Below are 25,661 nucleotides of genomic sequence, written 5' to 3'. Positions count from 1 at the left end.
CTTATAGGGTTTATACTGAGTACAATATTGTATAACTGTAATAATTCAACTGTAAACCTAAAAATTTACAGCCAAATTTGAAAGAGATGCATCCTACCTCAGGAAAACGTTATTGAATATGTCAATTGTGTTGTAATGATATGCTTCTTCTAAGTATGTTGTTATTAAGTAAATCATTTAAAAAAAATAAATCTTTAAAAGAGACATTTAAGAAAAAAAATTTTTACTTATGAGTATTTTTGTCTGCATGTACGACGTATGTGCACTTGTGTGCAATGCCTGTGGAGGCCAGATGAGAGCACTGGATCCCCTGGAACTGGAGTAATGGACAGTTGTTAACTACCACGTCGGTACTGAGAAATGAACCTGGATCCTTTGTAAGAGCAGCTTAACCACTGAGCCATCTCTCCAGCCCCTGAACAATGTTATTAAAAAGATTAGAGATGGACATGGTGACTCACACCTGTAATCCCTGCACTCGGGAGGCTGAGACAGGACTGCTGTGAGTTGAAGGCCACCTTGGGCTACTTCCTCTATAGTGAGGTTCATGTTAGCCTGAACCCTCTCCAAAAAACAGGACAGAAAATTTGTATCATACAGATTTGTGGCTCTTGTTTCCTGGCTGCAAAGGAGCTACAATTCTGGGTTAGAGGATCAGTGAAAACAATCCCATCTGTAGCCCGGCCTGAAGGAGCAGGAGATAGAAGTTCAAGGCCTGCTTGGACTACGAGAGTGGTTTGAAGGCCCACCAGGGCAACTTAGTGGGACTCTGCTTCAAAATAAAAATTTAAAAGAGGGCTGAGGATATAGCTCAGGGATAGAGCTCCTGCCTAGAATAGGTCACTGAGGGGCTAGGCTGTTGCTCAGTGGTAAAGCACCTGCCTAGAATCCCCCAGTGAGGGGCTAGAGTGTGGCTCAGTGGTAGAGCACCTGCCTAGAATCTCCCAGTGAAGGATCAGGGTGTGGCTCAGTGGTAGTGTGTGCCTAGAATCCCCCAGTGAGGGGCTAAGGGCATGGCTCAGTGGTAGGGTGCTTGCCTAGCATATTCAGGACCGATAGGTTCAATTCCAAGTACCAGAGGCAGGGGAGGAGGGGACACCAGGGAAATATATCCACCCACAACCCACCCCTGGGTCTACCCAGAGCTTCTCCCATACTGACTGTGAAGAGCTGGGCCACCTACACAGATCACAGGACACTCACTGTAAGAATATGAAAGATAGTTTATTCTATCTAAATTCTCCATTAAAGTCTTTAAACATAAAAGCTCTGTAAGAAATGTCACAACTTAGTGTCCTCTACCATCATAAATAAAATATACACTAAGAAGTATACTATCAACAGGTGTGTCCTCAACATGAGGCCGTAAGGTGAGAGCTTACCCAATCAACTTAGAAAACTGAGGAAGGGCTGGAAGGGGGTTGGAGACACCTGGCGGGGATTTGGGAGACAGGCGCTAGGGGAGTCAGGTGCTGGGGATGACGGTCCTACAGCTCACTAGGGAGGAGGCGTGCGGAAGCGGATTTTCTTGGCTGTTTCCACATCAGACTTGGCAACCAGAAACCACATCTTTGTGCCTCCATTTCGGATCAGATCTACTGCCCTGAAATCAAAGAAGGAAGTGCAGGTGACATGGAAAAGCCAGAGGATAAAACCTTAGTCAGGGTTGAGACCCTGCTTCTTCCCTTCCTGAGGGTGCAGGCCCTCCCTGGCCAGCCCTGTGTCACAGACAGGCAGGGCAGATACCTCGAGTAGCTGACGCCCATTAAGCTGTTGCCGTTCACCTCCAGGATTCGGTCTCCCAGTGACAAGCGCCCATCAGATGCTGCAGGGCTCCCAGGAAGCAGGGTCTGGATGTAGAGCCCCGGGGCAGCCAGAGGTGTGTGCTGGGGAGAAGTAGGTGCTTCAGGACCCTGAGATACACTGTCTCCAGTAGCCCCTGCAGCCCCCTCCACCCTGGGAACATGCAGGTCTCATCCTGGAGCTAGCAAAGCCTACAGATTATGGTCCGTGTGAGTCCCATAAGGAAAAGCTCTGGGCCCCAGAGGTGCTATGAAGGGCAGGCCTGGGAAGCAGCCCAGGCTCCTCCCCACTGAGTGGACCATGGCTAGTTCATACAGGAGAAGTCTATGAGAGAGGGCAGAGAGGGCTGAGGTGCAGGGTCCTCACCATCCCATCGATCAGGCCCATGCCCAGCCCCGATGGGCCCCGCTCCAGCTCCACCATGAACACGTAGCAGAAGTCCTCAGTGCTGGAGCTGGGGCTGGAGGACTCTGCAGCAGGCTCATCAGCAGCTGAAACATTGTCTTCTGGGTGGGCAGAGAGTCGGGGGATGAGGAGCTGGCAGGGCCATATGCCACTGGTCACTCCAGGAGTCCTCCATGGGAACCTTATGGAGGACACTGAGAAGTCCCAGAGGACAGAGGATAGGGAGTGCTCCTGGAGACCCAGGGAGGTAGCAGCTGGACAGAAGGTGACAGCAGGTCCAGGAGGAGCAGGCCCACACTCAGCCTGAGGCTGCCACGGGACATTGGCCCCTCGCAGGCCAGCTTTTTCCCAGAGGTCCAGGGCCCAATGTGTGTGCTACATACATTGTCAGCCTGCCCCATTGTCTCTTCACTGCCGTCCTCCTCCTGCCTCCATACCCCCAAAATGTAACTCCATCCATCCCCACTGAGGCCCCTTTTGCTAAGCAGACTTTCCCCAGCCCAACCCAACCAAGGCCCACCCTGAGGCCCCAGGCTCTCTCTCCACGACAGCACTTGTATCAGGGTGGGGGCATTGAGTTCCCACATAACAGTTCTGAGCTCCAGTTCAGCACCTGAGCAGGTGGCTGGCCTTGCCCTGCTCTGCTGGGTAACCAAGGCCAGGGTGCCTCTGAACTCAGAGAAGAAAAGGCATGATGGAGCCCACACCAGGTCAGATGGGCAGGACAACTGGGCCCTGAGCACCCTACTCAGTGGGCCCCACTGCACACATAAACACACACACACACACACACACACACACACACACACGGACACTTGCACACAGCACATAGATCTGCTCACACACGTGTACAGACGCACCTAGGCACGTGTGTCCACCCTCACTGTCCCTGGTGCAGACAGTGAGGCAACATTCTGGAAACTGAACATTCTAGCAGAATGGTCTCAAGGGGACCTGCAATTAAGCACAAGGTAGGGTCTGGGACCCAGGGGTGAGCAGAGTGGGCCTCACCTTCTAGAACAGTACCAGGGGGGGCACTTGGTCCATTCCTCTGCTCTTCAGGGAGTGCTTTTCCAAGGCGGCCTCCTGGCTCCAGGCCCAGCGGTGTGCTGGGAGGAGTGAGCAGGCAAGAGGAGTCAGTACGCAGGGGGCCAGCCTGGGAGCCCTTGCGGCCCCCTCGGCCAGAATGCCTTCCTGGGGGACCCTGTGCCCAGGGAGCTGAAGTAACAGGAAGCGAGTGGGCAGGGGCAGCTTCGACGACTCCTCTGCCCGCATCCCTGTTAGCCGGGGAGCAGCTGTGGCCTTCAGGGTGCCCCTCAGGGATGGTATGGTACAGGCCCTGAGGAGAGAGGTGGGCGACAGCTGAGGCCAGTGAAGGAGGGGGGGGGCAGGCAGATATGGTGCCTCCCTGTGAGGGAGAGGAAGGTAGGGCCACCCACAAGTCACCCTGCAAGACATGGACTGCCAGGCTGTTCCAGGCACAAAAGATGCATGCGAGTTTGCACAAATCAGAGACAAGAGACCTCAGTCCTGCCTGCCCCATATCCCAGCCTCCTGGGATCTGTGCCTCCTTGATGGCCAAATGAGGGCTGTTCCAGCTCACCTTGTGGCCATGAGACACACCAACATCCCTGTCTCACCCTACCTCAATGACCTCAGTCTGGGCAGGCCCACTACCAGGACTGGCTTGGCCCCGCAGACCCCATAGGAAGTGGCGGGTGTAGAGCAGGTGCTGGTAGATGCTCTCATCCAGGCAGTCAGCCTCCAGGTCCACCTGGAAGCCCTCACTTGGTAGGACAATGGGTGGTGGGTTTTCGTAGGACTCCAGAACTTCCTCTGCAGTGGAGAAACAAACATATATGTCTGTAGTGTATGATCCCGAAGCTCTACCCGGGCTGTGTGTGTATGTGTACACACATGAACATGCATGCTCGGAGTTGAGGAATGTATCTCATGGGCTTCGTTTCCTGATTAATTGGGTGCCACCTGAGCCCCAATATGAGGCCCTGAGAATAGTAGAGACCTCGAGTCTGAGCCTGGAGTCCATGACTCTTGGGTCCTGTGGCCCTCATCTGTGCAGGTTCCTCAAGGTCTGAGATGGGGGTGATAGAGTCTCCCAAGTTCCCACCTCAGTGGTCTGATCTGGTGCTTTCTGAGCCTGGGGGTGAAGGTTCCCCAAGTCCACAACCCAATGCACTGAGCTCCTGGGAAGGCTTACCTGACTGGAAGGCCTCAGGGCTGTCCTGAGCTCCTGGCTCCCAGGCACTCATGGGGCCCATGGCAGAGGCCAGCTGGTACTGAGTCAGCAGCCGGTGCAGTTGAGCAGGGCTCAGGGCAGGAAATGTGGTCCGCAGTGTGGCCCAGCTCATCTAGGGACAAAGAGGTACTTGGGTCAAAGGTCTCCAGGGCTATGAGGCAGTCCCCTGTCCATAGGCCCAGGGAGAGTCCATTCTGGTGCAGGGGTTTCTAGTCTGGCACATATCATCTCTCCACCTGCCTGCCTCCTCACTCCCACCAGGGGCCATGTAGATAGCAAGGAGCTCAATGAGAGAAAGACATAATTCATGAGGCAGAGAACAGCACACAGAGTACCTTGTCCAGTGAACATGGCCCTCATCATAATGAGCTCTAGTTGAGAGGAGAGCTAACTGTAGGGGGGTGAAACTGGATCCCTATCTGTCTAAAAGAAACCAAACATGGCCTAGGCCTGTAATCTCAGCTCCAGGGAGGATGAGGCAGAAGGCTTGACATAAGTTTGAGGTTAGCCTGAGCTAGAGTAAGACCCTGTCTCAAGAAGAAAGGAAGAAAGGAAAGTGCGGGAAGAAGGAATGAGCAAGGGAGGCGGGGAGCAACAGAGAACACAAAGATGAAGAAACCAAGCATGTTGTGTAAAAGGCAGAAATTATATTATCTAGATGCTGTGAGATTTGACTGATCTCAGAGAAGAGAAAGCTAGCTTGCTTGCTCTCTGTTTTTGTTTTTTAAAAATTTTTTAATTTATAATTTTTATTTTGTATGTGTGTAAGTATATTGCCTGCATGCAAGTGCACCCATGTTGTAAAGTGGCTGTGGAGGCCAGAAGGGGGCATCAGATCCCCTGGAACTGGTGTTAAAGACAGTTGTTAGTTGCTATGGGAGCTCAGAATCAAACCCCAGTCAGTGCTCTTAACCAGTGAGCCATCCCTCCAGCCATGTTGTTTTTGTTTTGTTTTGGTTTTTTTTTTTGTTGTTTGTTTGTTTGTTTTTGGTCTTTTTGGTCTCCCTGCAGCCCCAGTTGGCCTGAAACTCATTGTGTAGACCAGACTGGCCTTGAATTCAGAGATCCTCCTCCCTCTGACTCCTGAGTGCTGGGATTAAAAGGCATGCACCACCACACCCTGCCTGTTTTTGTTTTTTGAGACAAGGTCTCATTATGTACCCTTGTCTGGTCTGAAACTCATTATGTAGGCCAGTCTGGCCTTGAACTAAGAGATCCACCTGCCTCAACCTCAAATGTGCTGGGATTAAAGGCATGCACCTCTATGCCTGGCTGAGAAAGTTCTATTAAATCAGGAAAAAAGAGAGCCAAGGCTCAGTGGTGTCCACCTGTAATCCCAGCAGCACTCAGGAGCTGGAGGCAAGGAGAGCACGGGTTCAAGGTCAACCTGGACTATATAACAAGTCTGTAGCCAGCTTAGGCTAACAACTCACATATAAAAACAAAAGCAGAAAAGTGTGAGCCCTGGTGGTGTTGGGGGAAAGGTCCCATCAAGTCAAAAATGCCATTTGGTGGTCAGCTGGCTCCCAGGTCACCCTTCTCCCCCCTCCCCCGCACTGGGTGCCTCTTTTCCTGGCTGGTAACCTTCTTCACTAGAGTGTCCCCTTGCTGTGGCACAGCCTCAGGACAAAGGTGAAGGGAGGGGCAGCACATTTGCAGGGCCCCTGCCTGGCTCTGACACTTCCTCCTGGCCCAGAACTCCAGACCAAAGTCTTCCCTGCAAAATTTTGGAGGCAACCCAACTCCCACATGGCTCTTGAGAAGTCCCCCTTCTCAGAGATATGTCTTTGATTTTGCCCCAGGGGTTCTGAGTTCTCTGTTCACTGTGCAAGGTGCTGTGACACCGCCGTGGGAAAGTCCTTTCAGGGTCGACTGGTCTGCCACAGTCACCACAAGCTGCTCTTCTGCTGTTTCTCCAGCCTGGCTGGATGGTCCTTTGATTGTGCTGTATTTTCTTCCTCTCTTCCTGTTTCTACTTCACTTGATTTTACTGCTAACATCCACAGGTCTGGGCTGTGGCCATCCAGCGTCTATGCCCCATTGACAGCCAGAGTCTCAGAGCAAGCAGGGAAGGGACAGGAACCACCGACCCCAGAGCCACATTCCTGCCTTCAACCCCAAGCATGCACAGGGGAGGTGCTGTTTCTTTTGGATGTCTCCCTCCCACTTCTAGGACTGGTGTCAGGGAAGGAGCCAGCTGTAGATGCCATCTCTCCTGCCCTTCATGCTGTCTTCCCTCCTCTGCATTCATCTCTCCCAGTTTTTCCTCTGCTTTCTGGAAGATTTCCTTCACTCTAACTTCCAACCCTGCTGCTGGGTTGTTTTGTTTCTGCTTCTGTAGTTTTAACTTCCAAGAATTCTTGTTTGGTCCTGTTTATTAAGACAGGGTTCTGGGCTAATGAGACGGTTCTTCAAGTAAAGGAACCAACCACCAAACCTGTGACCTGTGTTCCAACTCCAGGACCCATTTGGTGGAAAGAGAACTGACTTCCAAAAAAGTGTTCTCTGACCACCAAATGTGCACTGTGACACATGTGCCCACACACATACATACACACACCCACCATACACATAAAATAAATAATTGTAAATTTAAAAATTAATAAAGTGGGGCTGGGGGCTGGAGAGACAGCTCAGCAGTTAAGAACACTGATTGTTCTTGCAGAAGACCCTGGTGCGAATCCCAGCGCCCACATGGCAGCTAACAAGTGTCCATAACTCCAGTCCCAGGGGATCTGACAGCCTTTTCTGACCTCCTCAGGCATTGCACGACACAGGTGCACTTGCCTACATGCAGGCAATAAACACACACACATAAAATAAAAATAATTAAAATTTTTTAAAAAGTGGGGCTGGAGAGATGCTTCAGTTGTTACAAGCACTTGTTACTTTTGAAGATGATTGCAATTCAATTCCCAGCATCCTCATCAGGAGGCTCACAGCCACCTGTAACTCCAGCTCTAGGGGATTCTGGCCTCTGTGGACGACACTGGCACACATGTGGCATATACATCTTTATTATCCTATTTACAGAAACATATTTATGATGTATCTTCTCTTATTTTCATGAGGATACAAATCTTTATTTTTCCTTTGCGGTTTCTCTTTGGGAAATAGTCTGTTTCAGGTGTGCTCAAACTGTAGCCTATTTGAACAGAACCCTCAAGGTAATAATATAGAGATTTTGGAAGAATGACCATGAAGAATATGGGATGGACTCTCTACGGGATGAGCAAAGCCTAAATAAAATGTCTCCCACTTGCCTCTTGGCCAAACAGGATTGTTGTCCATCACGCTCCACCCTCTTCCCACAAAATTTCTTGTAGATGCCTGAGCAGGCTTGGTTGTCCTTATGGCCTCCTGGTAAGTTAGGGGGATGTGGCTGCCCAGAGCACTAGGGGTTCAGGGTTCAGTGTGAGGTGGGATAGGGACCCAGATGTGCAGATAGGAGGCATGCACAGCTTCACTCAGAAACTGCACAGGTCCTGGGCTGGGGAGATGGCTCAGTTGCTAAAATGTTAGCGCCTGAGTTCCATCCCCAGAACCTAAGTTAAGAAGTCAGATACTGACCCTGTAATCCCGGCTATGGGGAGGACAAGACAGATCCTTAGAGGTCACTGGCCAGCTAGCATAGTCTACTTAGAGAAGTCCCAGGTCAATGAGAGACCCTGTCTCAAATAAAAAGTAGAAGGTACCTGAGGAACAACACACAAGGTTATCCTCTGACATACACACACATGAGAAACTGCACAGACCTGAAATGCAGAACTTGATGGCATGTCCCAAAGGGATACCTTATGACCAGCCCCAAAGATAGTAATAACCCCTCCAGCCACCACTGCTGGCTCCAGGGACCCACAGCCCACACTGATGTGCACGCTCCAGCTCATCAGGAAGGGGGAGACTCAGCTGTGGCTCCTGTTCCTGGGGTTGACTGAGCTCCGGGCTTCTCATGCAGAACTGTGTCAACATTTCTCCACACAGAGCAGCTGATGAATAAGGACACTGGCTGTAGATGGAACCCAGGATCATGCATGTGCTAAGCAAGAGCTTACCACAGAACTGCATCCCCAACCCATAATTTTCCTTTCTTATTTTCTTTTACATTTTTTGAATTATTTATTTATTTTTAATCTTTTTGAGGCAGGGTCTCCCTGTAGCCCCAGCTGGCCTGGAACTCACAGAGATCCACCTGCCTCTATCTCCCAAGTGCTAGGATTAAAGGTGTGCACCACCACACCCAGCTTTGAATTATTTATTTTATGTGTATGAGTCTTCTGCTTACATGCATCCAAGTATACCACATGTGTGCAATTTCAGTGGAGACCAGAAGAGGGCACTGGATTCCCTGGTACTGGAGTTAAGGACAGTTGTTAGCCACCATGTGGGTGCTGGGACCCAAACTCATTTCCTTTGGAAAAGTAGTAAGTGCTCTTAACCACTGAGCCATCTCTTCAGCCCCTAGACATTCTTTACTAGCATAAAGTTGTTACAATATTCTCCCATTACGTATTTTTTAATTATAATTTTGTATTTATTTTTATTTTATGTGTATGACTCTTTTGCCTGCATGTAGGTGTATTTGTGTCATGCAATGCCTGTGGAGGCCAGAAAAGGGCATCGGGTCCCCTGGAACTGGAGTTATAGACAACTTAGCTGCCATGTGGGTGCTAGGAACCAAACCCTGGTTTTCTGCAAGAGTAGCCAATGCTCTTAACTGCTGAGTCACCTCTCCAGGCCCCCACTACTTACTTGGTATCCTCATTTTCCATTTTATTATATGTGTGTGTGTCTGCACATGAATGTGGTGGCCAGAAGAGGGCATCAGATCCCCTGGAGCTGGAGTTACAGGTGGTTGTGAGGAGCTTGACATCGGTGCTGGGAATCAAACTCAGGTCCTCTGCAAGAGCAAGTGCTCTTAACTGATGAACCATCTCTCCAGCCCCAATATCTTTTCGTGCTTTTGTTTTTCTGAGACAAGGTCTCCATACATAGCCCAGCCTGGCCTGGAACCTGCAGTGACCCTGCCTCTGCCACTCCAGTGCTTGTATTTACAGGCATGAGCCACCATACCTGGCAGGGGACTGCTCTTTTTGATCTGGCTGCCCTGAGTCCACCCAGGGTTTTGCCCAGGGATGGGCAATGTAGCCACATTACCCCGTGAACTCTGAATGTATGTCTCTGGACAGAATAGAAGCCAGATTCCATGCCAGGTGTCCCGAGGATGCTGGGATGAGGCCAGTGGTACTCACACAGAAGAAACCATCACCATTGCAGGGTTCCCATTAGTCATGTGGAAAGAACTGAGTGCAGAGGGAAGAGAGGGAGAAGCAATAGTGTACTATTACTGTTGTGGTAAATGACCACAACAGTGAATTGAGGATGAAAACAAAGCAGGTGTCAGCAGCCCAGCACAGGACTCACTGGACCACAGTCACCCAGCACAGGTCATATATAGCTGGTTGTGTGCCTCCTAGGGGCTCTGAAGCAGGAAGGATCCACCTCCTCATGTATCTGGGCTGTTGAAAGTTCAGCTCCTCATGGTCGTAGGACTGAGGTGATGCTTCTGAGCTGGCTCTTGGCTGGGACAGTCCCAGCTTCCAGAAGCCACCAAATTCCCCATGCCTCCCCTTTCAGAACCACTGCCAGTAGCTAAGGCCCATTTGCCCTTCTGCTCATTTCTGACCACTCTAAGGACCTGTCTGATTAGACTGGGCTCACTGGAGGACAGAGGTCACAACCTTCCTCCTGGTCACATTTACAGATGTTCTTTGCCAGAGTGATTGCACACAGACACCTTTGGGAATATGCAGCCTGGTATGGTTGGGGACAGCTGAGGAACTAAAGCAATTCTCATGAGCTATCTCGAGAATATGTGGGTTTTCCAGTCACAGAATCCAAGTTTCTGTCACCCTAACTCAATTTGTAAGCCAGTCACCCTAGAGTCATAGCATGTGCTCCCCTCTTCCACCTCCTGCACTTGACCCAAGGTACCCTCCTACCTGGATGAGCTGGGCACTGGGAGTAGCCAGCAAATGCAGAGTGCAGGAGAGCTTCCGGAAGAAGCGTTCAGCAGGCACCCCGAGGCCTGCACTCCTGGCCCACTCCAAGAACTGCTGCAGGCGGGCACAGGCCTGGACACCTCTAGGCCAATGGAAGCAACTCAGTGAGGGTCCTGGGGAGGGAAGGGAGGATGAGGCCCACAGGACAGAGTCCCCAAAGCATGCTCAGACACGCTGAGCACATCCCCAGGCTACCTCAAGGACATCCTGTCTCACTTTCCAAGGCAATGCCCGCTGCCTAGAGCCTCTCCACAGTGGAGGGAGGAAATGAAACAGGCAGAGCACAGGGCGAGAGGGGCTGTGACAGCCACCAACTCTATCCTCCCGCCCTATACCATCCCATCCATGTCAGCCACAGCTAGGTGCTGTGGCTCGACCCTGTTTGGTACCCAGAGTCCCAGGGAGTGGTGGAGGAACAGTTTCTCAATAAGGCAAGGTCGAGGGTCAGTGTCTGTCGCAGCAATGGCCTGTGCAGCCGTCTCAGCCTGGCCTCTGAAGACCTGGTGGCAGGTAGCAGGTCTCCTGCAGGGCTCCTTCTACTAGACATGCTCTGAGCTTGTGTCCTAGCCTGGGCCTCATGTCCTCCTCCCGCAGGCACAGCCCCAGCATCTGGCCCCAGGAGAATGATCCCTTGGCAGTTGCACTGAGCATTTTAGAAGAAAAGCAAGTCACAGATCCGAGCACCACTCACCCTTGTCCAAGACCTGGTTGAGGAGCAGTGTGCCAGAGAAGAAGAAGAGATAGGCAAGCATTTGTGAGGCCACCTCGGGGTGCATGTGCAGCTGCCGCAGGAGGTCTGAGGCGGCCTGGAACACTGACACAATGCGGCGCAGTTCCTCGGGCAGCGCAGGCCCTGAGTGCCAGCTCTCATGGCGCTCTGTCTGAAATGGGGGGCATTCCAGGAGGGCCGGGAGGCAGGCGTACAGGCACTAGAGGCAAAAGAGAACCCCAAGAGTACCACTTACAGGGGTACTGGGACTAGGACTGGGCTGGGAGGCTCTGACCTAACAAGCTCGGGTTCCAGACTAAGGGACAAACAGCTAGGGTAAGGCCGCAGAACCCCTGGAGACTAATGGGAACAAGGACAGGAATAGCAGACTCAATGAGGCCTGGGCATGGTGGTCACTGAGCAGTGTTTGTGTCCAAGGTCTGATATCCTCCAGAGTTGCACTGTGGTGGCTCTGGAGCGATGGGGAAGGGTCAGGAGTGAGGGCCATACCCAGGGTCAGAGTGGAACTAGTACTGCTTTGTTCCTGTGGAAGCTGGCTCATCCGGGCTCTTCCCTGGAGCACCAAGGCCCTACGAGGGCCAGCAGCAGTGCAAGCCACACACACCTTGGAGAGGTAGTACACGCACTGCTGGAAGGCATACAGAACCACCTCCTCCAAGGCCGCCATGGCCTCCTCACTGGCTGTCAGTGTGCAGGAGAACAGCGACTCCTTGGAGCCTGCAGGAAGGAGAAGGGTCACAGGCTCACAGGCATCCCACCCAGCAGCAGCCAGGGCTCCATCATCTGACCAGTTCCTTGCACAGTGCTCTGACCAGTACTCCTATCTGGGTTCAGGGCTATGGCAACCCGGGGCCTAGCCCAGGCAGTCACACTGGACAAGTCTGCATGCTACTGAACCAGGCCACCAACCTCCCTTGCTCCCCCCTTCCTTCTTTCTTTCCCTTCCTCTTCTCCTTTGCCCTTCTTTCCTTCCTTCACTCTCCTTCTTCCCTCCCTCTTTCCTTTTCCTCCCTCCTTCCTTCCTCCCCCCTTCCTCCCCTTCCTCTCCTCTCCTCTGTCCTTCCTTCACCTCACCATGTTAGGCAGGCATTCTACCACACTGAGCTCCTTTTATCTTTTGTTTTGACATGAAGTCTCATTAAGGTCCCCAGCTTGGCCTTGAACTCACTCTGTAGCTCAGGATAGACCCCTGAGTAGCTGGGATGACAGACCTGAGCCCCAGACTATATTCTTCATCAGAAGTGGCCACAGAACTCCAGCAGATCCTAACTTGGCACAGAGGTCACCTCTTTAGGGACACAGGTCAAGGGACTTGCACAGCAGCCCTTGGGGAGTCAAAATGCCCTCTCAAGAAGAAAGAAATTCAAATTGCTACACACTCCACCCCACACCTGGGGGCCAATGACCCCAGCCACCAACCATATATGTGCAGCCCAGGCATGTGCACTGCCACACAGAGACCATAAAGGAGAATGGGGCGCTGTCCAAGACAGTGAATGAGGGACCCTTCCATCTGTGGCAGGCCTGTGTGTACCCAGAGGATCCAAAGCCACTTCACTCCAGGGAAAAAGGGCAAAGGGTAGGATGCCGGGAAGAGGAAGGGGCAGTGGGCTAAGGGGAAAACAGGAGGAGCAGGCAGGATGAGGCTGTGGGACAGGCACCAACAGAGAGGGCATAGGGATCCTCCATGGGTGCAATGAACGTTTCTTTTGCTCCGGCCTGGGTCATCAGAGGCAGGGCCACTAAGGTCCCTAAGCACCTGGGACTGGCCAAACAGCCCAAAGGCTTCACTGATGTCAAGAAAATGAGTAGCTTTGTTTTTTTCAAAGGACAGCAGAGTCCTGTGGGACAAAAAAGAGCCAGGGGGCTCTGGCCCTGGGTCACTGAGTGCCTGGTCAGAACATGGAATCCCTTGCAGGCCATCCCATGCTCCTGGCTCTGCCCAAGACTGCCCAGATTGTCCCCAGCCCCACACAGCTCTCAGCATACACACATCAGCTGAAACCTCTCTGGGCCTCAAGGTCTGGCCCTAACACTGCCTCCTTTTGTTTGTGTGTGTGTATATGTGTGCACATGTATATGCATGTGTACATATGTGCAGCTATGTGTATATGGAAGCCAGAGGTCAACCTCAAGTGTCATTCCTCAGGAGCTGTCCACCTTGTTTTTTGAGACAGGGTCTCTCACTTGGCCTAGAACTTGCAGATTCGGCTAAGTTGGCTGGCCAGTGAACCCCAGGGGTCCACCTCACCATCACTGGAATTATGATCAATCATGTGACACCATGCCTGGTTTCTTATGTGCGTGCTACAGATGGAACTCAGACCTTCATTCTTGCCAATAAGAACTTTACTGACTGAGCCATCACATATGTGCATGCACAGATATGTGTATTTATATGTGTGCATGCATGTGTGGAAGACAGAGGTCAACCTTGGGTGTTGTTCCCCAGGAGCTGTCCACTTTGTTTTTTTTTTTAATTAGCAATGCTAATAAGAAAGAAACATAAGTAGCTGGGCATGGCAGCACACACCTTTAATCCCAGCACTCAGGAGACAGAGGTAGGTAGATCTCTATGAGACCGAGGCCAGCCTGGTCAACATAGTGACTTCTAAGCTAGCTGGGGTTACAGGGAGATCTTGTCTCAAAAAGACCAAAAAAAAAAAAAAAAAGTAAATAAAATAAATATGATTACACGGAAAAACTTTGTATAGACTGGAGAATTTAGGAAGGGAGTGAATGCCTAATTCACATTACAGCAATGGTGATAAATCTCACAGTATCGTTGAAGCTTGGTAGTACAGTTTTGTCAGTAAATAATAACCAAAAATTACCCTAGACATATAGAACTGTGCATTTCATTCTAAAATACAATTACATATTTTGAGTTTGAGAAGTAGTTATTGCAGCACTTTTTAAAAAAACTTCCCAGACTGTGACTGTTTTATCTCTAGAAGTTCAATTATATATTTTACATTTTCTGTAGGGCACAGATGAAGGTACACTGGGGCTATGGAAGAGTAATAGAAAACCTCTTTGTGTCTGGAAATGGGAAAGGTCCAAGGTCAAGACCCAGATGCCCAGGACCACATGTGGAATCAAGACCACAGCTGGCCCTCAGGGGAGGTGGGAGGCCCATTCTAGAGAATCAGACCTCCCAAAGCTAGAAACTGCAAATACCAGAAACCTCCGGTGTCCCCAGCATAAGCTCAACACAGAGGCAAAGCCACTGCTGTGCACAACTTGGGACCTCAGGGGAGGAGGCTGTGGGGAATGCAGCCACTCAGAGAAGGCTGAAACTGTTCCCCAACATCAGGAATTCTCCATCCTCCAATCTGCACCACCATCAGCCCACAACCATGGCTCCCATTAGGGGACCAAAGCTCCAGGCTCACAAGGGTACCACAGTTGTAGTTCACAGGAAGGGACCACAGCTCCAGGTTCACAGGAGGGGACCACAGCTTCAGGTTCAGGGGAAGGGACCACAGCTCTAGCTCACAGGAGTAAACCACAACTCCAGGCTCCTGGGGGCTTTGGAGCAGGAAGGACCCACCTCCTCATGTATCTGGGCTGTTGAAAGTTCAGCTCCTCATGGTCGTAGGACTGAGGTGATGCTTCTGAGCTGGCTCTTGGCTGGGACAGTCCCAGCTTCCAGAAGCCACCAAATTCCCCATGCCTCCCCTTTCAGAACCACTGCCAGTAGCTAAGGCCCATTTGCCCTTCTGCTCATTTCTGACCACTCTAAGGACCTGTCTGATTAGACTGGGCTCACTGGAGGACAGAGGTCACAACCTTCCTCCTGGTCACATTTACAGATGTTCTTTGCCAGAGTGATTGCACACAGACACCTTTGGGAATATGCAGCCTGGTATGGTTGGGGACAGCTGAGGAACTAAAGCAATTCTCATGAGCTATCTCGAGAATATGTGGGTTTTCCAGTCACAGAATCCAAGTTTCTGTCACCCTAACTCAATTTGTAAGCCAGTCACCCTAGAGTCATAGCATGTGCTCCCCTCTTCCACCTCCTGCACTTGACCCAAGGTACCCTCCTACCTGGATGAGCTGGGCACTGGGAGTAGCCAGCAAATGCAGAGTGTAGAAGTACTGGGGTTACAGGTGCACACCACTACACTTGGCTTTTTACTTGAGTGCTAGAGATGAAACTCAGGTCCTCAGGCTTGCATGGCAAGCACTCTACCAAATGACCCATCTCCCCAGCCTTTGTTTGTTTCCATGGGATAAGATCTCACTATACGGCCCAGGCTGGCCTTGAACTCATGATCCTCCTGCTTCCTGATCCCTAGTGCTGAGATCACATGCATGTGCCACCACACTCAGTTCCAATGTCAGTTTCACAGAGCTGGCCCCAACAGAATCACTGGGTATTTTGAGAACAGTTCCTACTGTATTTCAGGAATGCTAATTTAAGGTGTACTTCCTGCATCTTAATCGTTGAAACTGACTTGCTCTACCATCTTATAGTTATGATTGGCAGCATTCTTCCCTTCTGGAAAAATGATGCATCTAGGAGCCCTGCATTCAGTTTCTAGCATGCATATGTTTCCCCACCGAGTGACCTATGCACCCTCAGCCTCCAGAAAGCAGAAGAAAGCCGGTTATAGTGCATGGGTCATGAGATGATGGGAACCAGCAGAGTGCCACATGGTGGGCCCCAGAGGTGCCAAGTCAGTCCAAAGCATCAGCACTGGCCTTGTCAGATGTCCACATCACAGCTGAAGAAGCTCTGACATGAAGCCAGCTCTGCCCATGCCAAGAGACTGTACCTGTGACATCCAGGTCTTCTTCCAGGCTTCGCATGTACACTGGGCATTTCTGCTGGATGAAGTACAGGAGCTCGATGGAGTTGGACATCCAGAAGAGAATGTGCTGCAGGTCAGGAACCAGGTCGGCCATGGGAAAGCTGGCCCAGGAGATGGGTTCCTGGCTAAGATAGGAAGACTGATGAATCACTGGGTGTGGAAGAGGGGCTCAGTCTGCTCTTTTGTCTGCATGGCGACAGTTGTCATTGTGGGACTTTAACAGAAGCAAGTACCACTGTCAACTCCCAAGGACTTAGGAACCCACTTGACACTTGGCAGCCAGTGGCTCCAAAATATAGCAAAAAGGACATGCAGGCACCATGGCCACTGGGAGACAACGCTGGTAAGAAAATTGCTGTTGTAGTTGCTGTTCCAGGACTAGATGATGACTGTGAATATGGACAGAGTTTGGGTACACACACACACACACACACACACACGCACACGCACACGCACACGCACATGCGCGCACACGCACACGCCAGGAGTACAGTCTGTGACTTTTAGGACAAGAAACCTGAGTATAAGTGTGTTATTTAGGAAAAAGGAATAGGCCTTTCAACAGGTTATTTAAGAAGGCAATTCTCTGTGATTTTTATACAATATAATTTGATGGTATTTAGATTACATCCTCTCCCCTCTGCACTGCCCCCTGCCCAATTTAATGCCTATAGAGTCTGATTTGTATTCCCAAATGTCCACTGGACCCACCAAGTCCTATCCCTGTAAGACACTGTCTTTTCTCCTCCCAGGAGCCATCAATTGCCAAAAATTCCTTAGGTTGGGTTAGGATTTCTTACCCACTTCCCCAAGTCTCGGTAGGGATTTAGTCTGGTTTGAGCTTTCAGACTTCCCTTCAGAGGGTGTTTAAGGACTTAGATCTTATATGCTATAGGTTGTTTTCTTGAGAAAGGCTCTCCCAGCACAGGCGATCCTGCCTTGGCCTCCTGAGTGCTGGGATTACAGGTATGAATCACCTAATGCCTTGCTACAGATGTTTGTATATCACCATGAACAAGCAACAAACTGCAATGTAGTTACAAGGAAGTATCAAGAAGTATAGTGGGTTGATTATTACTATATATTTAAAGGGTCTCTGACTAATACCACATATTTGTAGGGTCTCTGTCCCCTAGAGAAATCTAACAGAAGAGCAAAGAACTTTGACTAAAAGACTTCTTGTTATATCTGGAATCCAACATGATCCAGAAGCAAGAAATAAACACAATGATTTAGTTTGCCTAATGGCATAAAATAAAATAATTGTTCACAAACAGAAAAAAAAGGCAATTCTCAGAGGATACAGAGAACAGAGCTATCTGGGACATGCATAAATTAAATACAACTTTATCAAAAATAGGAAGTCAGGAGAGAATGTTTAAAAGTAAAGGATCCAGAGGCAGCAATCAGGGCAGAGAATATAGCTCAGTGGAGGAGTGTCTGCCTAGAATCCCACAGTGATGGACTGAGGGTGTGGCTCAGTACTAGGGTACCTGTCTAGACTCCCCCAGTGAGGAACTGGGATGTGGCTCAGTGGTAGAGCACCTGCCTAGAACCCCCGCCCAGTGAGGGGCTGGGAGTGTGGCTCAGTGGTAGAGCTCCTGCCTAGAATCCCCCAGTGAGGGTCTGGGGCATGGCTCAGTGGTAGAGCACCTGCCTAGAATCTCCCAATTGGGGTTGAGTGTGTGGACCAGTGATAGAGCACCTGCCTAGCTTGCACAAGGTCCTGGGTTCAATCCTAGCACCACAAGAAAAAGTCAGGTAGTAATGAAAGCATGTTCTTCAAGGATTTAGAGGCAACTATTAGAAAAGTTGACATGAGCAGTCACTGGAGGTCACCTTGAGATCTGAATGGGGAGCAGGGCCATCTGGGTTTCCACACTACCATCTGCAGTTTGATGCCCAAGCCACAGGGGGGCACTATTACTCTGGTTAATGAAACAAACAGGTACTGATCTAGGTGCTGCCTGGCATCTAGGCAAGACCTTGGGGGCAGCTCAGACCCCTCCCATGGCCAGCCTGGGGCAAGGTTACTTTCCTCCCAGGCCTACCGCCTCCCAGCTAGGGACTTCTTTTTCTTGGGACTGTGGTAACTGCTGGCACCTGCTTGCTTAATGTCCTTCAGGCCCTAGGTTAGCTCCCACAAACTCAAAGCCACCTGGAACCATCTCCCTTGCTGAGTCTCTCACACATTGGTCCCAAGAACATGTTGCTGTCAATCACTCTATGTAGTTTGTAACTTTTTTTATTGTCTTCCCTCTGAACACCTGGGGGATGGGTGTGTTGGGGTGTTGCTGAGAATCTTGACAATTCACTAAAATGCCAACATGCATTGATTGTTTTTCTTTTCCTGAGACAGAATCCATGTAGCCATGGCTGGCCTCCAACTCACGAACCTCCTGTCTCAGGTTCCCTAGTGCTGTGATTTACAGATGTGCCTGGCATGATTTCTCCTCTTTTCAAAATACAGTACAGGCCTAACATTAAGTCTGGGACTGGCTGTGAGCACTGCCTTGGGTCCCTGAGGCTCAGGAGAGTGGGTTTTCCCAGAAGCCTCTACAAGCACATCTGCTGGACTGTGCTGAGCACTCCACCCCCAGGTGTGTGACACAGGAACCCAACTCCTACTTGGGCTGGCCTCCCAGAGAAAAGGGTCCCAGAGTGGCCTCAGGATTCCTCCTTGAGGGAATTCTGAGAAGTTGCCATCCCACCTACCACAGGGCATCCAGATGTACAGGTTGACCCCGCCCATGCCTGGAGGCAAGGATCAGGCTTCCCAACCAGGCCTGTGCCTGGAAAGGGTCAAAGATGAAAGCTTTCAAAAGAGAGACTGGCGCCTGGCATTTGCTGTCTCTACACAGCCTGGGGCTCCTAGGGAAAGGGCACATCCATGGTAAAATCTGGAGACCACATGGGGCTGGTGTGAGAGCCTCAGAGGGTGGGTTTAGCTTCTCCTTTGCAGTCCCAGGCTCTACCAAGGGCCTAGACCAGGAAGACATTGGCTTTACCACTGTTTGCTGCGGAACAGATCTGCTGTGGGTCACAGCTTCTGCACTTAACTTGCCCAGTGTCAAGTCCTGCTGATCCTCCACCCCAGTCTGAGCTACATATCCCAATGCAGGTAGGTGTAAAGGGTTGCATGAGGTCAGAAGAGCATTCATTTGGCTCTGAAGAGCGTGATCCCATTTTGTTTTCAACATTTGCTGCATTCTTCAGTTTCTCAAGAGCTCTAAGGGGCAGGCAGGCTGGGAAGCAAATCAGCAAGTATCTTACCACCTGGAGAACCCAGGCAACATCCACACCTGACACACACCCCTGGTCACTGCACATGGTGGCCTCTCTAAGCCGGGCCCAGGAGACAAATCTTATCCCACCAAGGTCTATCTGGACAAGGAGGCAGGAGTAATCCTGAAGCAATCCTAGTGAAAGAGAGGCTCAACTTCAGACACCACTGGAATCAAGTCGGGGAGGTGAAGGGCTGCACGAGGCCTTAAAGGGAGGCACTCCCTGGACATCAACAAGACATCCCCTATACAATGGCCCTAAGCAAACAGCAAATGCAGACAGCTCACTGGGCTTCTACTCCTGGAAGCAGGGCTCTGGAAATGCCCACCCTTGTGCATGAAGAGTGTGGGTGGGGCCATACCTGTGGTGGCCAAACCTGGACAGGGAACTACAGAGCACAGAGCACCACCAAAGAGGAGGGCAGGCTTCATCAGTTAACCTGGACGGGTGTCTCACCCAGGAGGAAGAGAAAGGGAGGCAGACAGGAAGGAAAGGGGAAGCAGCAAGCAGGAAGGGAAGGAGGGGGGAGGGGAAGGGAGGAAGGAAGGAGTGGAAAGGGGGAAGGAGGGAAGGAGAAAGAGAGGGGGATGGAGGGAGGAGGGAGAAAGGGAGGGAGGGAGGAAGGGAGGGAGGGGGAGGGAGGCTACAAAGGAGGAAAGAAGGAAAGAAAAGGTTCTCATGGAGTTGCCTATTGTTAAATAAATTCAGAAAGCTACTACGTTTTGGCTTAACAGCCCATACTAAAAACCTGAACAGTCACCCACACTCAAGTTCCACTCCACCAACTCCAAGCTAAGATGAGAGCAAGTTTCCTCCAACAGTCCAGTTTAATCAGCACAACAAAGTTCCCTCTGCTTTAATCATTAAACCGAACCCGCAGCCCGGAGTGACCCCTGCTAACCAAACAACTTTTCTATTGTTCCCGTTCCCAGTCCCCATCTGCAAGGAGAGCCACAGGGAAACCACCCTCCACTTGAGTTTTACCCCTTCAAGTTTTACCCCTGCTTGGCTCACTGGAACATTTTATTTTATGGAACAAAGTGTTGCTCAGTTCTAGAATCAAAAATAAAGCAAATTAATTGCTTTATTACATGATTGTGTGTGTGTGGAGGGGGGGTGTTGGTCGTGTGGGTGGGTCTCATGGCACCTAGGTGGAGGTCAAAGGGGAACTTGCAGGAGTCAGGTCTCTCCTACCAGGTGAGTCCTAGGGCTCCAACTCTGGTCAGCAGACTTGGCAAACCCTTCTACTGTCAGAGCTCTCAACCGCCCCCAGTTAAGATCTTTAAGCAGAGTTGTAATGTTGCCTTTTGATAACAGTAAAGTGAGCGTCTTGCTGTTTTTTTTTTTTTAAGATAGGTCCTCATTAACTGGGTAACACTGGCTGAAATTAGAATTCTGCCTCCTGAGGACTCGATTAAAGGCAGAGAGAGGGAGGGAGGGAGGGAGGGAGGGAAGAAGAAGGAAAAGGGAGGGGGGACTGAGTAAGTGGGGAAGGAGGAAGGGGGAGGGAGGGAGCCCATCCCAGAAATGACAGCAATAGGCCCAGAGCTGCGAGACCAGGACCCAGAACCCAGCTGGCTGGTCACCACAGGAAATGACCCAGAAGGGCTCTCTAGAACATACTGACTGCCAGTGGGAATGGGACAAGGGACAGGGTGAGAGCAGGGGTGGCACAGGAGAGTGCCCCAATAAAGCCACAGAAGACAGAGACCAGGAAACAATTGCATTTGAAGTGACAGAAAGGCAGGCCAGGTGTGGTGGTAACACACCTTTAATCCCAGCACTCTGGAGGCAGAGGCAGGCCGGTCTCTGTGAGTTCCAGGCCAGCCTGGGTTACACAGTAAGTACCAGGCCAATTGGGGCCACAGGAAGACCCTGTCTCAAAAAAGATAAACAAACAAACAAACAAACAAACAACAACTAAAAAAAAAATCAAGTGATAGACAGACTGCTTTAAAAAAGGAAAACTGAGGCTGGAGAGATGGCCCAGAGGGTAAAGTACTTGCCAGGCAGCAGGGAGACAGAGTTCAGACCCCAGAAACCACATAATGCCAGATGGATGTAAGGTGCCTGTCACCCCAGCACAAGGACCGCAGAGACAACAGGGAATGCTGAAGGCAAGCTGGCTCCAGGTTCAAGGACAAACCCAGACTCTCTATATAAGATGGAGAGAGATATAGGAAGATACCCACTGGGCCTCCGCACACACTCGAGTGCACACGTGCACCCACATATGCAAACACACATACATACATGTACGCCACATACAAGCACATATACATAAGCACACAAAAGAATATAAAACTGGCTGGGGGTGTGGGTGGGAGGTGGCTCAGGGGATAAGAGCACTTGCTGTTCTTCCAGAGGACTCAAGCTCTACTCCCACACACATGGTCTCTTGTGGCCTTCTTGGGCATTACACACACACCAATAAACATACCAGCAATCAAAGACTGTACAAATAAAAATAAATAAATCATTAAAAAAATACTGGCTGGAAATGTAGCTCAGTGGTGGAACACTTGTCTAGCATGCACAAACTCTGGGTTCAATTCTCTAGTACCATACACATACCCCAAAAGGCAAATTGCCAACATTCTTTGGAAAAAAATGTAAACCATAGATTAAAAAGAAACCAGATAACCTCTAAGGTTTTTTGTTTTGTTTTGTTTTGTTTTCTTGTCTTTTTGAGATGGTCTCCCTGTAGCCCCAGCTTGTCTGGAACTCACTATGTAGACCAGGCTGGCCTTGAACTCACAGAGACCTACCTGCCTCTGCCTCCCAAGTGCTAGGATTAAAGGTGTGCGCCACCATACCCTAGAGTTTTTAAAAAAGAAAATTACTAAAATTTAAACCAGCAGGTCACATAGTTGAGGAGAGAATCAATGACCAGGAGAGCTCTGAGAAAGCACCAGAGACAAAGGATTCAAGAGCAGGCCAGAGACCTGAAGGAGAAGACAGGAAGACCCAAGCCATCCTGACTAGGAGCCTTGGAGGGGACAGTTGAGAGCCAGATGGTCACCAAACAGGACAGTTATGTCTCCAAATGCTGGAAGGCATGGAGTTCTACACAGGGCTCCAAGCAGGAGACACAGTTGTAGCAACCCCATACACACTAAAGTGGAAATGCAGAACATTATCAGACAGAATTTGGGGGCTGGGGAGACGGTTCAGTGGGTAAAGAGCTTGCCATGCAAGCATGAGGACCTGAGTTCAGATCCCCAGCACCCATATAAAAGGCTGAGTGTGGCGATGGAGTCCTAATCCTAACTCTGAGGAGGCGGAAACAGGAGGATTCTTGGGGTTCAGTGGCCAACCAGGCTAATCCAGTCTGCAAGCTCCAGATTCAATGAGAGACCCTGTCTCTAAGAACAGGTGGAGAGTGACTGAGGAAGACACCTGACACTGACCCAAAGCCAGGCATGGTGGTGCATACCTTTAATCCCAGCACTCGGGAGGCAGAAGAAGGCTGAACTTTGTGAGTTCAAGACCAGCCAGCTGGGGTTACAGGGAGACCCTGTCTCAAAAAGACCTAAAACAAACAAAAAAAGATATGGGGGGGGTCTCATTATGTAGCCCAGGCTGGCTCCAACTCTCAATCCTCTGTCTTAGCACCCAAGTGTTATGATTATAGGCATGGGTTGCTATGCCTCCCTTTAAAATATTAAAAGATAGATAAAGAAACAAAGGGCCCTTGAGATGGCTCAGCCAGTTAAGGCACTTTCCCCACAAGCCTTGGTGACCTGCGTTCAAACCCTAGAACCCATGTAAAGGTGGAAGGAGAGAGCCAGCTCCACAAAGCTGTCTTCTGACTTCCACACACGCACTGTGGCACATGCACCCACCCACACATATCATGAATATTCACACAATAAAAATTTTAAAAGGAAAAGAAACTGCTTAAGAAAGACTAAAATTAGACACATGCAAGAGTTGAATTAAGATAGAATAAATGCTGAAAATATAATGGAACCATATCTTCATGGGTGGAAGGAAAACAGCTAAACTCTTCCTTTCAGAGGTCAGTACAGGGCTGGAGAGAGGGCTCAAGGGTTAAGGGCACTGGCTGCTCTTGCATAGGACCAAGGTTCAATTCCTAGCACCCACATGGCTGCTCACAACTGCCTGTAACTCCAACTCCAGAGGATCTGATGCTTCTTCTGGCCTCCACTGACATTGCACTCATATACACACACAGACACACACACACAGACACACACACACACACACACACACACACACACACACGTATGTAATTTAAAATAAAAACAAAATCTTTCAAAAAGAAAAGATCAGGTCAGTGTCTAGGGAAATGGCTCAGCAGGTAGGAGCGCTTGCTGCACAAGCATGAGGACTTGAGTTTGAACCTGCAGCACCTACATAAAAGCTGTGCATGGCTGTGAATGATTGTAACCCCAACATTGGGAGTAGAGACAGGCAGATGCTGGGAACTCACTGGCCAGCCAGCCTAGCATAAACATCAAGCTCCATATTCAGTGAAATGCCCTGTCTCAAGAGAACACAACAGAAAGGGATAGAACAGGACACTGACATCCTCAGGCCTCTGCAGATACACGCCCCCAACATACACACACACACACACACACACACACACACACACACACAGCAGCAGCAGCAGCAGCAGCAGCAGCACAGAGGGACACATTCTCTGACAACAAGTCCAGGAGGTGGTCATCATACAGCTGGACAACCACTCTAGAATGACATCAGTCACAGTGAGGGAGTGGTGCCACAAATAATGATTAAGAAAAACAAAACAAAGCAAAACAAAAATACTGGTAAGAAAAAGCACATGGCTCAGTCAGGATAAACACAGATTAGAAATGCAAATTACAGCACAGCGTGAGTTAGGAAATAACATGGCTGGGGCCAAAGTAAAACAAGTGACAAAGTAAGAGGCTGGAGGTAGAGACATGGAAGCCAAGGCAGGTCAAGACACTGTGCTCACCAAAAAAGGAGTGTGGGGGGGGTCAACCTGTACAGTTGGTTCTCATCTTCCCCATATGAGTTCCAGGAACTCAGGTCATCAAGCCTGGTGGCAAGTGTCTTTACCCACCAAGCCATCACATTGTCTCCAGTCCTTGGATTTTTGAAATGGGATCTCACTGCATAGCCCAAGCTAGTCTGGAACGCAATATATAGCCCAGGTTGGTCTAGAACTTGAGCTCTTCTTCCAAGTTCTGGGATCACAGGTGTGTACCACCATGCCCAACTCTTACTGTCCCATATGAAAATAATTGTTTATCCAACCTGCTTATCCATATTAATGTACTATCCATGTTGTTTTCCATGTACCATGCCAAGTGTCTTTCTTTTTTACACCTTCCTGTCTATTTGGATTTTAGAAACTGCCCCTAGGTGCTACAAAGTTAAAATACTGACACCTCAGGAGGGGAAATAAGTCAGTTGGTAAAGTGCTTGTAATACAAGCATAAGGACTTGAGTTCTGAGTTCGATCCCCAGAACTCACATTAAAAACAAAACAAACAACAACAACAACAACAACAACAACAACAACAACAAAACCAAGGCATGGTGGCATGCCTGTAATCCCAGTACTGAGAAGGGTAGACAGGCAGATTTCTGGGGCTTGCTGGCTATCCAGCCTAGTCTTCTTAGTGAGTCCCAGGTCAATGAGAGACCCTGTCTCAAAAAAGTAGAGACAAGCAAGATGACTCAGCAAGTAAAGGTGCTTGCTGCTAAGCCTGATGACCCAAGTTTGATGCCCCGGACTGCCAGACTCCCATGGTGGAAGGAGAGAACTGACTCCCAAAGGTTGCCCTCTGACCTACCCACTCTTAACTGCTGAGCCATCTCTCCAGTCCCAGAAAATGATTTTAGAGAGAAAAAAAAACTAAGAGGATAAGGAGGAACATTACTTTAAACGGAGCTCCCCAGGGCTGGCGAGATGGCTCAGTGGGTAAAGGTGTTTGCCACCAAGCCTGACAACCTGAGTTCCATCCCAAGACCCACATGGAGGAAAGCGAGAACCAACTCCCACAAGTTGTCCTCTAACCTCCACACCTGCACTGTGGCACTTGCACACAGAGAAAGAAAGAAAGAATGAAAGAAAGAAAGAGAGAGAGAGAGAGGGAGGGAGGGAGGGAGGGAAGGAGGGAGGGAAGGAAGGAAGGAAGAAAAGAAAGAGAGAGGAAAGAAAAAGAAAGAAAGAAAGAAAGAGAGAGAGAGGGAGGGAGGGAGCGAGGGAAGGAGGGAGGGAAGGAAGGAAGAAAAGAAAGAGAGAGGAAAGAAAAAGAAAGAAAGAAAGAAAAGTATGT

General features: G+C 50.0%; 1 protein-coding gene across 3 annotated transcripts in view; it reads right to left on the bottom strand.

Moving 5' to 3' along the window:
- Positions 1-1,223: 1,223 nt before the first annotated feature.
- Positions 1,224-25,661, bottom strand: part of Radil (Rap associating with DIL domain) — a 75,052-nt gene continuing 50,614 nt past the window's right edge. For 2 of the 3 annotated variants that reach the window (XM_029555155.1, XM_029555156.1), the window contains 10 exons: positions 16,042-16,202; positions 11,862-11,974; positions 11,219-11,456; positions 10,468-10,640; positions 4,427-4,577; positions 3,854-4,044; positions 3,220-3,547; positions 2,170-2,402; positions 1,747-1,886; positions 1,224-1,603 (listed from right to left, as the gene is read on the bottom strand). In XM_029555155.1, coding sequence (XP_029411015.1) covers positions 1,498-1,603; positions 1,747-1,886; positions 2,170-2,402; positions 3,220-3,547; positions 3,854-4,044; positions 4,427-4,577; positions 10,468-10,640; positions 11,219-11,456; positions 11,862-11,974; positions 16,042-16,202 — 1,834 coding nt within the window. In that variant the 3' untranslated portion in view covers positions 1,224-1,497. The remainder of the gene's footprint in view (positions 1,604-1,746; positions 1,887-2,169; positions 2,403-3,219; positions 3,548-3,853; positions 4,045-4,426; positions 4,578-10,467; positions 10,641-11,218; positions 11,457-11,861; positions 11,975-16,041; positions 16,203-25,661) is intronic. The other variant, XM_008851381.2, reaches the window with a different exon arrangement.

Source organism: Nannospalax galili, unplaced genomic scaffold (assembly GCF_000622305.1).
Source record: "Nannospalax galili isolate Female #2095 unplaced genomic scaffold, S.galili_v1.0 scaffold664, whole genome shotgun sequence".
In the NCBI taxonomy this organism is placed as follows: Eukaryota; Metazoa; Chordata; class Mammalia; order Rodentia; family Spalacidae; genus Nannospalax; species Nannospalax galili.
Note: the sequence above shows the minus strand (reverse complement) of the source record. Positions and strands in the feature narration are given on the sequence as shown.